The sequence below is a fragment of the Pipistrellus hanaki genome, assembly GCF_964339955.1.
Source record: "Pipistrellus hanaki genome assembly, chromosome: 17".
Lineage (NCBI taxonomy): Eukaryota > Metazoa > Chordata > Mammalia > Chiroptera > Vespertilionidae > Pipistrellus > Pipistrellus hanaki.
The window spans coordinates 21,662,211-21,678,498 of record NC_140519.1 but is presented as its reverse complement, the minus strand read 5'-3'; the positions used below and the strand labels follow the sequence as shown (position 1 = coordinate 21,678,498).

Genomic DNA, 16,288 nt, shown 5'->3' with positions numbered 1-16,288 from the left:
AGTATTACATATGTCCCCTTTTAAGGCTTGAGCTAGATCTGCCCCAGCTCCTAAGAAGTGCACCTCCCTGAGGGTGGTATGCCCTCTTAGGGACCTGGGGGACATTTGTGTGGCAGATGGCTTCCCCTTTACTGAAGTTTTCCAACATGACCAGGCTACATGACCAACACTGATGGACATTGCCCAGAAAGGGTTGTGTCTGCTAATTTTTCCTCTTTCACCTTTCTCTTTGCATCACACACACACACACACACACACACACACACACACATAAACACACACACACACCACCACCACTACCACCACCATCATCATCCTATATAAAAAATAAGTAATATTTACACTGACCCTTACACCCTCACACGATGGCTGCCTATGACCAGGCAAGCAGGGGGGTTAGTGAGGGACGACCAAATGACTGAATAGCAGGCTGTGTGGGGTGACCAGGCAGGCAAGGGAGGGCAGTTGGGGGCAACCAGGCTGGCGGAGGGAGAGGGGGAAAACTTGGGCGTGACCAGGCTGGCAGGGAGGGGGCAGTTGGGGGCAACCTGGATGGCAGCAGGGGGCAGTTAGGGGTGATCAAGCTGGCACACAGAGGCAGTGAGGGGTGATCAGGCCAGCAAGGGGGGCAGTTAGGGGTGACCAGGCAGGCAGGCAGGTGAGAGTGATTAGGAGCCAGCAGTCCAGGATTGTGAGAGGGATGTCCAACTGCCGGTTTAGGCCTGACAGGCAGTCAGACATCCCCCAAGATTGTCCCGGATTGGAGAGGGTGTAGGCTGGGCTGAGAGGACCCCCACCCTGTGCACAAATTTTGTGCACTGGGCCTCTAGTTATTAATAATATGGTCAGGCTCATTTGAGAATACCCAGAATATTTGCACATTGCCTTTATTGCACACGAGGTCCTTCATTTGCATTTTATAGATGGGACTTGATGAAAAGTCATCGTGTTTCTCCTCTGGCCTAAACCCAGAAGTCTGAAGCATACGATTTTATGTGAATTTATCTGCACATGGTCGCTGGCTGAAGGAGAGCAGTAAAAATGCACTGGGCCTTCAAGCTGGCAGACGTGAAGCCAGAGCCACCCTGGAGAGAACTGACAGGGTCTCGGGCCTGTGTTTTGTCTTTTACCAGTAACCTCCTCTGACACAAATAGAGGGCAGTTCTGGCAGCTTTGATGATGGAGGTTCCATAGACTAAAGCTAAGGCTCTCTAGATATTTTTAAAAGATTAATATTTTCTTTTGAGATTTTACCTTTTGTCTCTAGAGTAGTACTTATAGAGTTTTCTTCCACTTTACTAACCTAGAAATGTGTAATATAACAGACTCTCAGCAGAAATAAAATTCTTCTTATTGGTCCTATTTAAAAGAAAAACACAGTAAAGCCCTGGTTTTACAGCTAAAACCTTTCCTCTCATTCTGCAGCCCCTCAGAGCCCATGTTTAGTGGGTGGAATAGTGGATTATACTTCTGAATAACAAGTTGCAAAGGACCAAAAAGAGTAAGATTAGAGATTAGCACTTACGACAAGGAAAAACTTGGGGGAATGGCTTTTTTTTTTCCAAAGAATTTTTAGATCCCAAACTGTTCCTAAAAGGGAAAAGACTGCCTTATTAAGAGCTTTTTCTATTTCTCAATTCAGATTTGGAATAATGAGAGATTGTGACAAATGTCCAAATTAGTATAAATGATCTCTCCACCCTTACTTGGTGGCTTCATTAAGTTTTTTAAAATAAAAGAAACAGAACAAAAAAATAAATACATTGCAAGAGGAAAGACCTTTAATTGAAATTAAAGTGTAACCTTCAAAATATCTAATTTCTTTGTTCTATGTAAAATGTCTACATAGAGACAAAAATGCTTTTAAGTTTTTCAAATGTCAACCCTAAGCACAGTTGCACATATTTATTGGAAACTAGGTCTTGGTATAAAAAATGCCGAGAGTGCCTGTAGACTCAGAGGGTCCTGGAAAAAAAAAGTTAATAACCTTCTTTTCATGTTACTAAAAATGACCCAGGCAAGGCATTTCAGACACCTGCAGGAAGCAGCGAGCTACCTGAACCCTCAGCTCAGAAAGCCAGGCCCCTTCTGCTTTCATCTCATCTTGCTAACCTTTGCAAAGACATTTGTTGCGCTGAAATTGATCGCCAGCACACTTGGAAATTCAAATTGCATTAGATGTTTCTTCTTTCTAAATTCCATTAACCAAGACGAACGCCATGCAATCTGGGGAAGCCCCTCGGTGGGACCTCAGGTGCTGTGGGACTAGCTCGGACCTTGTGATCAAGGCTCCTTCTTCTGTGAATCTAATGAGCACTGACAGCAACTTCTTGGCTTCTAAAACACACACCCGTGCCCGGATCTGGATTCCAAAATTGGAACCATTTAAAAAACACGCTCTTAGTATTTCCGGGTACTTACAAAATGCATTGTTCTCTTATCTTCCTTGTATACATGCATATAAGTACAACCAATGAACACAAAACTCTGGGGAGGGAGGGTATGTATGGGGGGGGACAATGTTAAGATATGTACACAGATAATAATTTAATTTAAAAAAAATGCGTTGTTCTGCAGAAATAGAGGAGCTCCAGTAGGAGAATTCACTAGCCCAGTGGTTGGCAAACCGCGACTCGCGAGCCACATATGGCTCTTTGACCCCTTGAGTGTGGCTCTTTCACAAAATTCCATGGCCTGGGTGAGTCTATTTTGAAGAAATGGTGTTAGAAGAAGTTTACGTTTAAAAAATTTGGCTCTCAAAAGAAATTTTAATCATCATACCGTTGATATTTGGCTCTGTTGACTAATGAGTTTGCCAAACACTGCACTAGCCCATCCATCAACAAGTATCTTTTCTTAGGGACCTATTGTCCCTGGATGAAGTGAGGACCTGCTCTGTGATCTGTGAAAAGGGTGCTGATACCCTTGGTGTCTGTGGATTCGGAGGGCCTTTGAAATTCTTTTCCAACCCCCTTCTACAGAACCTCACTCACCCACAAAGAGCAGCCATTGTCATGGTGATGGGGGAGGGGGGGCGGTCGGGGCAGGGGAGGGGTGGAGCAGATGAGCAGAGAATGTGGGTAAGCAGGGAGATCTGTGCTTAGGGCTCCTGGAAACTGAAACGTGGGTTCCTTAAGGCCACAAAGCATTCTGGTTCTCTCCTAGCCAGCTGCACACGCTCCTGCTGCGTGGGTGGACACATAACTGTGACTTGGGAAAGGCAGGCCTGACACCCACGTATGCTATTTAAGCTGTGGAGTCAAAGGGGTTGTGGAGTCAGGGCAAGGGGAACGGAGGACATCTCAGCAGATACGAAGGGTGTGTTTCTGTCTTTCCCACCATTGGTGAGAGCTTCCGAAAGAAGGCAAGGTTGTCCTCTGCGGCCCTGCTGGCCCAGGCCAACCTTAACCTACAGCGTGTGCTCCTCGCGCACTGAGTGTGTTTCTCTCTTTCCTCCCCAGGACAGCTTTCCTGCCCGCTTCGGAGGCGTCCATTTCGTCAACCAGCCCTGGTACATTCACGCCCTGTACACACTCATCAAGCCATTCCTTAAAGACAAGACCAGGAAGCGGGTAATGACAAGAAGCGCGCAATGCTGGGAATGTGGGGGAGGTGTGTGTGTGTGTGGGGGGGACGGACAATTACAGTGCCCCTGCTCTCCATCTCCTCTCTCTCTCTCTCTCTCTCTCTCTCTCTCTCTCTCTCTCTCTCTCTCTCTCTCTCTCTCTCTCTCCCCCCTTCTTATTTTTCTCTGTGGTTTTTCTGCGTTTCTGCAGTCCCTGAGCGTTTTGAGCTGCAGCTGGAGTTTGCAAATGGCCTGGATTCAATCAATAATTTAGTAGAACTGGGTTATTTTCAGAGTCCCAGTGACAAACCAAAGGGAATTTTGAAGGCATGCAAATACCAGATGCCCATGCTGCTGCCAATGCTTGTGGGAGGTATGGGGTCAAGCAGCTTCCTGTTTATGGAATGTTTTAATAGCCAACATTTAGGAAGAAGCCGCCCCTTGGTGTAGGCCTGGGAGTAATGGGGGTGCAGAGGGCAGAGAATGCTCCAGGAGAGCGGTAAATGCTCAACCGTTTATTGAGCATTTACTTAGCTGAAGGCACTGATTAGTCCCTGGGAGTACAGGAGAGAGGAGAGAGCAGTGTGGAGGTACCTATGCAGCATGCGGGGAGGGGGGGGGGGGGCGGATCTGCACCACTACATTTATCAGCAGGATAATTACTAGATCCCCGTATCCGTAAATTGGGGCCAGGGCCATATCCTACCCAAATTGTTCATAAACTTCCTTTTTAAGGACTGTGAGTGCAGCCCCTTTTCTGAGCAATAAATGAACATTTCATGAAGACAAAGTTCTAGACACAGAACTGAATGTCTCCATAAGTACCCTGATCAGCCGCACCGCATCGGATGTGTCATTATTCTGTTGTGTATCAGATGAAATACTCCGTCCATACGTTTTGGAGTTTTTCATGGCTCACTGCTTTTTTCTTCCCAGATTTTCCTGCACGGGAACAATTTAAACAGCCTCCACCAGCTCATCCACCCGGAGTTCCTGCCCTCCGAATTCGGGGGGACCCTTCCTCCTTACGACATGGGAACCTGGGCCCGGACGTTACTCGGTCCCGACTACAGCGATGAGAACGACTACACGCACACGTCCTACAACGCGATGCACGTGAAGCACACGTCCTCCAACCTGGAGAGGGAGTGCTCGCCCAAGCCGATGAAGAGGTAAGGCCCGGCTCCGCGGAGCCTCCGGTCCGAGGTCAGCAGGCGACTTTGATTTGGGTCTATTGTGGGTTAAGTCATTGGAGACCTTTCCGGGCACAGAACTTAAAAAAAAGTAAATTGCGATACATTCTCCGCTGCTTTCATCAGAATTGGAAGCAAATGGGACTTGGCTAGCCCGGAAACATAGCTGTCCCCTCGTGTTATAGAAACTGTTAAAGGCTAGGACCTCCCTCGCGGCAGGATTACAGTCCTAGTCTCTAAGGAGCCTGCTAATGCCACAGGCTGAAATGGTGGACCGCTGAGACACAGTGGATGGAAAGGCAGGCCGCTAGAGGATGTCCTTGACACCCATGCATTTGGAACCGTTTATTGAGCATTTACTTAGCTGAAGGCACTGATTGGTCCCTGGGAGTACAGAGGTGAAGAAGACATCAAAAGAACAGAGTGGGCCTGGAGAAAACCCGCTGAGCAAGACATTGGAGCTGAGATCTGAAGGAGGAAAATCAGCAGCCCAGGCTTAAAAGGGGGAATGGGGTGGCGTGGGGTGTAAAAGGCTCCAAGCAAAAGGGGACCCTCAGAGGCATGGAGGTACTAGAGGAGTGTTTTCAACCTTTCTAATGCTGCGCCCCTAAAATGTGACCCTCAACCATTTTGCTACTGTTAATGAATCCTAATGTAAATATCTGTGTTTTCTGATGGTCTTAGGTGACCGTGCTAGCGATTCTCAACCTGTGGGTCGCCTAAGACTACAGGTTGAGAACTGTTGCTATACAGCCTAAGACCATCGGAAAACACAGATATTTACATTACAGTTCACTAACAGTAGCAAAGTTACAGTTATGAAGTAGCAACGAAAATAATTTATGGTTGGGGGTCACCACAACATGAGGAACTGTATTAAAGGGTCTCAGCATTAGAAAGGTTGAGAAGCACTGCACTAGAGGGATGGGACACTTGACTGAGGCAGACAGGAATGCAGGGGGTGGGGGTGACAGTGCACGTGTTCTCAAGTGCCCGAGACTGTTCCATCCAGGTGGTGAAGTTGCATACTGTGCCATGGAAGAGGTATTTTTAAATTGATGTACAAATAACATATGGGGGGTTTCTCATTGCAAAAAAAAAAAAAAAAAAAAAAAAAAAATGAAACCTTATATTTAAGGCTAAATTCCCCTTCAACCACTATCTTTAATCCAGATCCCTCCCCATAAGTAACCACTGTTATCTGGCTGGGGTAGACCCTTCCATTCAATTGTCTAGGTAGTTCAGTGTATGAGTTTGCTAGGGCTGCTGTGACAAAGTCCACGACTAGGTGTCTGAAACAATGGAAATGCAGTTTCTCACAGTTCTAGAGGCTAGAAGTCCAAGATCAAGGTGTTGGCAGGGTTGTTGTCTTCTGAGGCCTCTCTCCTTGGCTTAGAAACGATCCTGTTCTCCCCGTGTCTTCACATAGTCTTCTCTCTTTTTATATGGACACCAATCCTACTGATTGGGCTCACGTCACTTGACCTTAACTACCTGTTTAAAGATTCTGTATCCAAACAGAGAGAATTGGAGGTTTTGGGCATTACGACTTCAACATACAAATTTTGGGTGGACACACTATACCCTGTAGCATCTTGTAATGTAATGTCTGTGTTATTAAATTTAGTCAGAGTTCCTGTTTACAGGACTGCGTAGCATTCCAGAATGTGGATAAATCAGACTAGCCAGTTCCTTTTGATGGGCATTTAAGGGAAGCTCAATGACTGTCTTTGATATGCCTCCTCATCCTCATAGGAAAACCCCTCTGGTTAGACTTGGAACTTGGAAGTTGCCGGGGCAGAGGGTGTGCGCATTTTCTTCTTCTTTTTCTTTTTTTCATTTTCTAGTTGTATGATGACACCATTTATACAGTCAAAACATTTAATTCTTGTAAATACCAGGAAGGTTGGGTTAATTTTTGTTGTAGCCTCACCATGGACAAAGTTGGGTTGAGTATATGTAATCATTCTCTCTCTTCCTTATTTATTAAACTTATCAGAGATCCAGAGAATCATTTATAGAGAAAGGGGCCTAAACCCCCCAAGCTGTGTCTCCACTGGCTCGAGGAAAGCATGGCCCCAATTCTCAGGTCCACCCTATCCCACCCTATGTGGTCAGTGATTGGAGGTGCCAGCGCTTTGGGGTCTGGTCCACAGGTGCCCTGGTAGGACTTCTGGTTGGTTCTTTTGACCAAGTGCTTTCATCCTTATGCTCTCTCAGTATCCCTCATGGATCCTACATAGGAGAAGTGAGGTGTCATAAAGACATTGTGAGCCATCTGATTTTGGGGGTGCGGATGGAGAAGGTAGGGGAAAGCCTAGACTAAGTTCAGAATTCTGAGCCAGAAAGAAATTTTAAGTCTCATTGCCCCACCCTGGTCCCTGCCTGGGTAGTAAAAGTCCGTTTAACTGTTTTCAGCTGCCAATAGGATGGGCCATGACCTTAGTGATCTTTCCGCCCTAAACCCTCTTTTTTACAGGGCGCACGTATGCGTCTTCTGGGTAACTGCTCATTTCCGGCAGGAATCACGCATCATCATGAAGTGCAAGCCATACAGAAAGCATGAGGGGTGGCCGTGTGGGAACAGGAGGGCCTTGTCCACGCAGTCAGGGCATAAAGGGTCTGTATGACCGTGTGGCATGGGAACAGATGTCCTGTGTGGATGTTCCATTCAATAAAATTACAAAATGCATCCTTTCTGAATGAATGACCCACAGTCTCAGCTGCCCCCTCATTGTCATGTGACTGGTTTTCAGGGGGGGAAAAGGAAGTTCTTACTTTTGGGGTGTCGTTCTTATTCAGCAGCTAAGGCTTAAGATGTTGCTTCTGGAAGCAAACACCTCCTGGGTAAGTCATAAAATGCCCAATGTTGTATGCAGGCTGTTGGACAGGAATTGGTTAACGTTTCTTAAAGGACAAAGAAACATAGCTGCTCAGCCTCATCACCGCCTGAGAATCTTGCTGAGACACAGTTTTCTCTCCTGCGGCAGAGATGAGGGGCCCTCTCCCTAGGATCCAGCTATGCACTGTTGGCATGAGAGGAAATTCTACACAATGGATTTGGTCCCTGAGAAAATGAACAGGGCTGAAAAAGAAACCAAAAAAAAAAAAAAAAAAAAAAAAGAACCACGTGTGCAGGGCATGTTTCCTCTTTCTGACATGGCAGATTCTGAGATAAAGTGTTTGGAGCTCCCGGCAAAACGGAAGTAAGATTGGATTAGAGAGAAAGGGACAGATGTGGCTGAGCGGCTTGGGTGCAGGTTCAAGTTCAAACAGTTCCATTACTTCACCGGGTATGTTCTGAGAAAGATTCCTGTTTGCCCAAGCACTTGAGAAGGGAGATGTAGTCCAGGCCAGAAAAACAAAAAACAAAGAACCTTTCTGCCTTGTGAGCAGGTTGCTGTTGGTAAACAAGCATTTTGCTGGATTCCAGTAAAGCCGATGCTGTGTGTGCCCACTCACCTTCTAGCCGGCATCAAACCTCTCTTATATGCTTTCATGACCGGAGCGTGTGCTAAAAACCTCTTTGCTGTGTCCGTCTTGGAAAACAGGATGCTGCTTGCATTCAGAATGATGGCTTCTTTTCAGAGGTAGGCAAACCCTTGTTGTAGATAGCATTTGGGCTTACCGTGTCCTTGCTGTGGTGTTGGAGCTTTTATTGCCAAGGCCACAAGTAAGTGCGCTGAGCTTGAGCTTCCAGCATCTCCCTGGAAACCCCTGTGTTCCTGTGACGCCTGCGATCCGCCTGAGAGCCCTGCTTCACTTTGCCCCGCTGCTCAGCCGGGCCTCTGAGGTGCATCACACATCACCACACCCTCACCCCGCCTGCTGGCTGATGCTTCCTGACTCGGACATGGTGGTTACCCTGTTCTCTTCCTCTCTGTTTATCTTTATTCCTCAATTTTGTTACATGCGTGGGTTCTTGCCATTTTTCTTCTACTGATTGCTATATATATATATATATATATATATATATATATATATATATGAAATAAATCTTTATTGTTCAGATTATTACAGGTGTTCCTCTTCTCCCCTCCCCCTCCCCCCATAGCTCCCCTCTACCTGATTACCCACCCCACCCCATGCCCTTACCCCTGCCACTGTCTTCACCCATAGGTGTAAGGTTTTTGTCCTTTACTGATTGCTTTAGCTCTGTGACCTTGGGCAAGTCATTAACCCCGCCACATCTTGGCTTCCTCAGTTATTAAGTGGATATAACCCCAGGAGGCCAATGTTAGAGGGGAATGACAGAGGCGTGAATAAATACTCAGGAAGCACTGAAAAGCAGCTCAATAAGGAGTGCTTCCTTCCCCAAGGTTGTACATGAGGGTTTCCATTGTGTTGGTTTTGATTTCTTTCCCAATGGAAGTTTCTACTAAACAGTGAAAAGTCCCGAGCCCTCGGCAGAGACGCAGGCAGTGACTGGGCTTGGTTCCCTGGAAAGGAGCTGCCTTGAATTCCTGGTTAGAAGTCAGACTCACATTCCTGGCCGGGTTGACTCAGTGGCTAGAGCACAGTCCCGCAAACTGAAGGGTCCCCGGTTTGACTCCAGTCAAGGGCACGTGCCTCTGGTTGCAGATTTAATCCCGGCCCCGTGGGGTACGTGCAGAAGACAACTGATCGATGTGTCTCTCTCACATCAATGTTTCCCTCTCTGTTGCTCCCCTTCCCTTCCACTCTCTCTAAAAATCAATGGAAAGATATTCCCAGGTGAGGATTAACAAACACCCCCCCCCCAAAAAAAAAAAAAATTAAAAAAAAAGGTAAGACTTACATTGGCCAATGCCATTCTGTCTGCATTGGGCCAGCATCTTTGGAACCCTGCACCCAGGATGTGGCCAGGAAGAGTAGGTGCAAGGCACAGAAGGCAAAGCCAAGGAGAAGGAAGAATCCGAGACACAGGCCCCTTGCCTCTCTTCTTTCTTGTCTCTCAAGCGGCCTCCTCTTCACCACCCTGTCCTGGCCTCAGCCGGATCGGCCCCTTTTTGCCAGGCCTCCTCTGTCACGTCTTTGTCCTGATTCATTTGCTTCCCACTTTCCAGAGCTTTCCATTTGCTTCCACATGGTCACCGCGAACCCCTTCTCCCCAGCTCTGGAAACAGGTGTTTCCTAGACTTGTTTTAAGGATTTTTGAAAACTGAGCTTTTCAGGTTTTGAGAATTTTTTAAAAATAAATATTTAAAAAATAGATTATTATCCCTATGTTATAGACAAAGTGGCTGGGGCACACAGAAGTTAAATAATTTACCCATAACTAGCAGGTGGCAAAATATTGTAAATTTGTTTTCTTTATTCCAGTTCAAATTCTTTCTCCTGTATCACATCTTTTATCATGCTGTTTGTGCCTCCCTGCTCACCTCCCTCCTCCCTCCCTCCCTTTCTTCCTTCTTCCCTCCCTCCCTTCTTTCCTCCCCTGTTTGTGCCTCCCTGCTCACCTCCCTCCTCCCTCCCGCCCTTTCTTTCCTCCTTCCCTCCTTCCCTTCTTTCCTCTCCTTTTTCCTGCCTTCCTTCCACAAGGATTTATTGAGCACCTTCTTGGGTATTGCACTTGTTTAGCTTTCTTGGATGAAGTCCATTCCCATTCCTGCCAGCCTCAATTCTACTCAGTCTTTTCTACTCAGTTGAAAAGCAAATTTCTTATCACACTGTTCTTGTGATGTGCTGTTCCTAAACCCCATCTGGGCAGGGAAGGTACAGACCCTCAGGAAGAAAACTGATATTCAGGCTAACCTAGTAATATCAGAGAAGATCCATTAACACGTTATAATTGAGATCGATTAATGAACTGTCAGTTGACCGCCCCAAAATAGGCCCATAAATGGTCATTTTCATGGAGAACACAGCCGTCCTTTGCCAACGCCCATGGAATGGGTCATCTTCATTGTCTCAGTTGTTGGCAGCTTCTGGTGTTTTTCTACCTGTTTTCAAACATCACATTCTAGTTCTACCGAAGCCACTCCACTGAAGCTGTGCACCACCAATTCAAAGGGAGGAGAATCATGAAGAACCATTAGAATGTGCCGGAATGGACTGACAGCTCTTTGTGCCAGTCTATTTCTAATGAAATACAACTCTATCCAAAGCAGGAGGTGCAAGCACCTGCAGCCAGTTGCTGTGCTATTTTAAGTTCTGATTGGCAGCAAAAATACCTCTCCAGAAATACCTGCATGTTGAAAACACGTACTTTTTCACACTTCTTCTGACAGTATCAGAACTCCTGAATCACATCAAAATAAGTATAGCAGTGTGTCCCATTCCTCAGAACTTTGCAGACCCACATACACGGAGAATGTGGAGTGAGTCCAAGGCTAGTTTACTGGTTCAGTATAGATTGGACCATTAGACCTCCCTCTGACACCCTGGGTTCCTATGAAGGATTTGGGCACAACCTACTAGTTAGGATCTTGAATTCTCTCACACTTCAGGTGCACTAGGGCCATTGTTTAAGGGAATTCTTTGGTAAATTGCTCAGTAAAATCAAGAATACTTTCAGCCGAAACCGGTTTGGCTCAGTGGATAGAGCATCAGCCTGCGGAATGAAAGGTCCCGGGTTTGATTCGGGTAAGGGCATGTACCTTAGTTGCGGGCACATCCCCAGTAGGAGGTGTGCAAGAGGCAGCTGATTCTCTCATCGATGTTTCTAACTCTCTATCCCTCTCCTTTCCTCTGTGTAAAAAAATCAATAAAATATATTTTAAAAAAAGAATACTTTCATCATGTAATTAATCTCCTGCTCCATGGCTATTTTTAAAAAAATCTTTATTATTGAGACTATTACAGACATCCCCTTTCCCCTCCCCATTCCTCCCTCCAACTGGTTCCCGCCCCACCCCAGGACTTCACCATCCTACTATCTGTGTCCATAGATAATCTCTTCCTACCCACCATCCCCTTCCCTCTGAGATTCACTGTCAGTCTGTTCCATGCTTCAATGCCTCTGATTGTTTTATTCACCAGTTTATTTTGTTCATTAGATTCTTTGTTCATTTATTTTGATTTTTAGACTTGATTGTTGATAGATATATATTTGTTGCCATTTTATTGTTTATATATTTTTTATTTTTTGAAGTTCTCCTCATCCTCATTTAATAATACCCTTCAACATTTCATGTAATACTGGTTTGGTGGTAATGAACTTCTTTTTTTCTTGTTTGTGAAGCTCTTCATCTGACCATCAATTCTAAATGAGAGCTTTGCTAGAGTAAATTTGGTTGTAGGTCCTTGCTATTCATCACTTTGAATATTTCTCACCACTCCCTTCTGGCCTGCAAAGTTTCTGTTGAGAAATCAGCTGACAATCATATGGGCACTCCCCTGTAGGTAACTAACTGCTTTCCCTTTCTGCTTTTAAGATTCTCTCTTTGTCTTTAACAAGACAAAGAGAGAATCTTAAATTTTTTTAAGATTTTTTAATTATGAAGTATCTTGGTGTGGGGCCTTTTTGAGTTCCTCTTGTTTGGGAATCTCTGCACTTCCTGAACTTGTAAGTCTACTTTTTTTCACCATGTATGGGAAGTGTTCTGTCATTATTTCTTCAAATAGGTTTTCAATATCTTCTCTCTTATCTCCTTTTGGCACCCCCATAATGCAAATGTTGGTACACTTGAAGTTATCTCAGAAGCTCCTTACACTATCTTCATATTTTTTTATTCATTTTTCTTTTTGCTCTTCTGATTGGGTGTTTTTTGCTTTCTCATATTCCAAATCATTGATTTAATCCTCAGAATCCTCTACCGTTGAATCCCTGTAAATTGTTCTTTATTTCAGTTAGTGTATGCTTAATTTCTGACTGGTCCTTTTTCTTGTCTCTCACTAGGATCCTTGAAAGTCTCACGAAGATCCTTGAGTAATAACCTTATAACCATGGTTTTAAACTTTGTATCCAGTAGTTTTCTTGCTTTCATTTCATTTGTGACATGTTTCTTTGTCTCTGCATTTTGGTTGCTTCCCTGTGTTTGTTTCTATGTATTACGTAGAGCTGCTATGTCTCCTAAACTTGGTATAGTGGCCTTGTATAGTAGGTGTCCAATAGGGCCCAGTGGCTCAACCTCCTCAGTCACCTGAGCTGTACACTAGATGCACCCCTGTGTGGGCTCTGTGCACAGTCTTGCAGTTGAACCTTGATTGCTGTTAGCATCTCTGGGAGGAGTTGACCTCCAGGCCAGTTGGCTGTGAGGACCAGCTGTAACTACAGTGGGAAAGCTGCTATGCAGGAGGCAAAACCCAGCTGTGAAGCAAGGCAGGCTGGTGCTGGTGCTGGGTCTTGGGCCTTTTATTGATAGGTTTGGGGCATGCTGTCACCAGCTGCAGCTTGTTTGAGAGACTTTAGAAAAGTCTGAAGCCTAAGCCAGGCCATTAATATGGAAAAGCTGCTGCAAACAGCTTGGGCAGGGCTGCAAATTGGATGGGGGCGGAGTCTTAGGGAATCGCCAGAGCGGAGCCAGTGTGGGCCTCGCTGATATGGCTGCTAGTCAGCCCTGCTAGACTGGAGGTCCCGGCACTGGCACAGTGACCCTGGCCACTCCCGTCTGGGAGAAAGCTGCCCTTGAGTTCCTGTCCTGACGCCAGACAATCCAGTCGCCCTTGTACGTGTTTGGGTCCCTCGGCACGCCCAGCGCTGGAGCTCAGAGGAAGACAGACTGAGTAAGTTTGTGCGCCGGCCATTACACCTGGGATTCCAGCAGCTTCTTTGTCTCTCAGGCACAATCCCTACTGGTTTTTATGGCCCAAAGTTACAAGGTCTTCTCTTCCCAGCTCTGGGACCCTGGGCTGGGGGGCTGGTGTGGGGCTGGGATTCCTTGCTCCTCACGGGTGGTCTCTACAGAGACCATCTCCCTCCAGATTAAAAAAGCTGCTTGTGTGGGTGCCAGACCAGCCTGTCCTCCCCTCCTCCCGGTCTCAGTGTGCTTTCTTCTTTTCCTCTCTAGTTTTAGGACTTACATTTCAGGAGGTTCTGAGTGGTAGTTGTTTGTATTTTAATTGTAGTTTTGGTGTGGTTGTGGGAGGCGGCAAGTACCGGCATACCTACATTTATCTACACTGCCGTTTTAATTCCTCCTCCACGGCTGTTTTTTCTTTTGTGGTCTTTTCCTTGGTTTTCTGCAAGTGGGCAGACATGGGCTGTCTCTGTTCTCAGACAAGGCAGTGTTGGTGGTTCATGTTCACACTCAGGAGGTGTTAGTAAGATAAGGTGACCAGACGTCACGCTTTTGGCAGGACAGTCCCAATTTTTAACAATTTGTCCTGCGTCCCGCGGCGTTTTTAAAAAAAGTCCCTATTTTTGGAAAGAAGGCACAACAAGCTTGGGAACGGTGGGAGAACGGGAAGGGAATAATAGAGTTTTTGGCGGCCATGTGGCTATTTAGCCAGGATATGAGTTTTATATTATTTTTGTTAATTTTATAATGTTAAACTTTAATAATAACAAATAATTGTTGAGAACTGATTATCGAGAACTGCTTATCAAAATTCACATTGTTGATCAGTTGTTAGAATTCGACCACCATTGTTTGGACTTAATGAACAATGGCTTTTTTGGGGATTGGCAGCGACGAAAACATTTTGTAACTGTCTCTCAGGCGATACACATCTTACTGCATGCTAGTAAGCTAGTTAAACAAGTGATGTCATTACAAATGAGCTATTCAGATAATTTAGGTAAGTTATTTATTTCATAAATACATAAATTTTCTTGAATTTAGCAGACAGTCCTTATATTATTTATATTTTATAGTGGCAGCAAAAAGTCTAGTGCCAGCCTTGAAAATGACACGACTATATATAATTTTTATTTATTATATTTGTAAATTGTACTTATGTTGAAATTTAAAAAATATATTACAATACTATTTTTGCATTCTATGAAAATTTTTGTTGCTCCATATAGATCAAATTTTTAATCAAGAACTGTCCCCCCACCCTCCCGGTCAATGGTGTCCCATTTTACCAATATTAAAATCTTGTCACCTTATAGTAAGATGAGAAACACTTCCCATTTAAATAATTTCTCCTTCAGAGAACTCCAAGCACTTTATTACATCTTGAAAAAAATATTTTATTTTTGAAAAGATATATATATATATTTAATTTCAGCGAGAGGGAAGGAGAGGAAGAGAGAAACATCAGTGATGAGAGAGAATCATTGATCAGCTGTCTCCTCACACCCCACTCTGAGCACAGAATCCTGACCTCCTCCTTCGTAGGTTGATGCTCAACTACTGAGCCACGCCAGCCAGGCCCTTTATTACAGCTTATAGCCCTCACAGCCTTGTGGAGAAGGTGGTAATAGTCTCTCAGTTTACAGATGCAAAACTGAGAATTAATATGACAGGAATATAGTCTCATAAAGGCCAATAAACTCCTGTGTAAATAATTAAACGAAATGTCCAGTTGCAGCTGCCAGTGGAAACGCTGGCCTTTCTTTGGCTCCCTTCCCGAATTCCTTCCTCCTCACGTCCAAGTTCCTGGACCGTTTGTCTCTGGCAGCCGAGCTCTGTCCTCAGTGAGGCCTAATCTGCTCACTCCACACTAATCAGCGTCCCATGTTGCCTGACTGCGGTTTTGTGGAGGGGTTCCCAGGTATTTGGCTGAATGTTATACGTTTAAAAGAAAGGATCTTGAAGTATCATGAAATACCCTATCTTTCTACAACAGCATTGTTTTTTACTTCCTCCCGGAAAAGAATAAAAATACTAAAAAGGACAAAAGTTGGCAAGACTCGGAAAGTCCTTCCTGAAGTCGGTATGTGCCCAATACAGTTAGTTTCAGCAGCCAAATTTACCTTTTAAAAACATGTTTCACTTCCAATGTTTCTACTAGTAAAGTGTTGGATTCAAAGCTGCCAAGGGCTGCTTCACTCTTTTCCTGTGTCATTGCCAAAGTCTTTTTAGAAGTTTTGTGCCATTCCACAGAGCCATGCCGATGGCTGACCTTGGGGAACAGAGCCGGGGCTGTGGAATGCTACCTGATGAAGTAATGGGGCTGATCTCCTGGACCTGATTCAATGGGGTCTCATTGAATCACTCTGATTCCTCTTTCTTCTTCGATCACTCCCGTGGAATGCCTGGGGTTGAAGGGCAGAGTTCTTGTGCTCTGATTTGGAGTACACACAGCTCAAGCCAGGCAAGGGCAATTCATTAGTAAGAAGAACACATGGCGATAGCTGTTGAGATAAATAACTTTTTGAAAATAAACCTCTGGCTGAGAGCAGAACTCCCAGGTGGTGGGAATGGCACCAGGTATCTGACCAGTGGGATCCGACCAAACCTGGGTTCAGCAACCTTAATACTTGGGTTCTGGGTAGGAAAGAATTCAGAGCAAGAGCCCATACTGTAAAACAGTGTTTCCCAAACTTTTGACATAAGTGTACCCCTTCTATAATTTTCGTAACACTGAGTAGCCCTCGTACTCATGAGAACGTAGAATTAGGCGCAGCTAAGCACGGTGCAGTGCATATCCCCACCAAACTCCGGTGCAACACATACCCCCACCAAACTCTCCCCGTACCCCTGGGGGTACGCATACCACA

At 45.2% G+C, this 16,288-nt stretch overlaps 1 protein-coding gene across 1 annotated transcript in view; it reads left to right on the top strand.

Moving 5' to 3' along the window:
• Positions 1-16,288, top strand: part of CLVS1 (clavesin 1) — a 126,327-nt gene that overhangs the window by 98,319 nt on the left and 11,720 nt on the right. The window contains exons 4-5 of the mRNA XM_084865094.1: positions 3,462-3,572; positions 4,502-4,737. Of these exons, the coding sequence (XP_084721220.1) occupies positions 3,462-3,572; positions 4,502-4,737 (347 nt within the window). The remainder of the gene's footprint in view (positions 1-3,461; positions 3,573-4,501; positions 4,738-16,288) is intronic.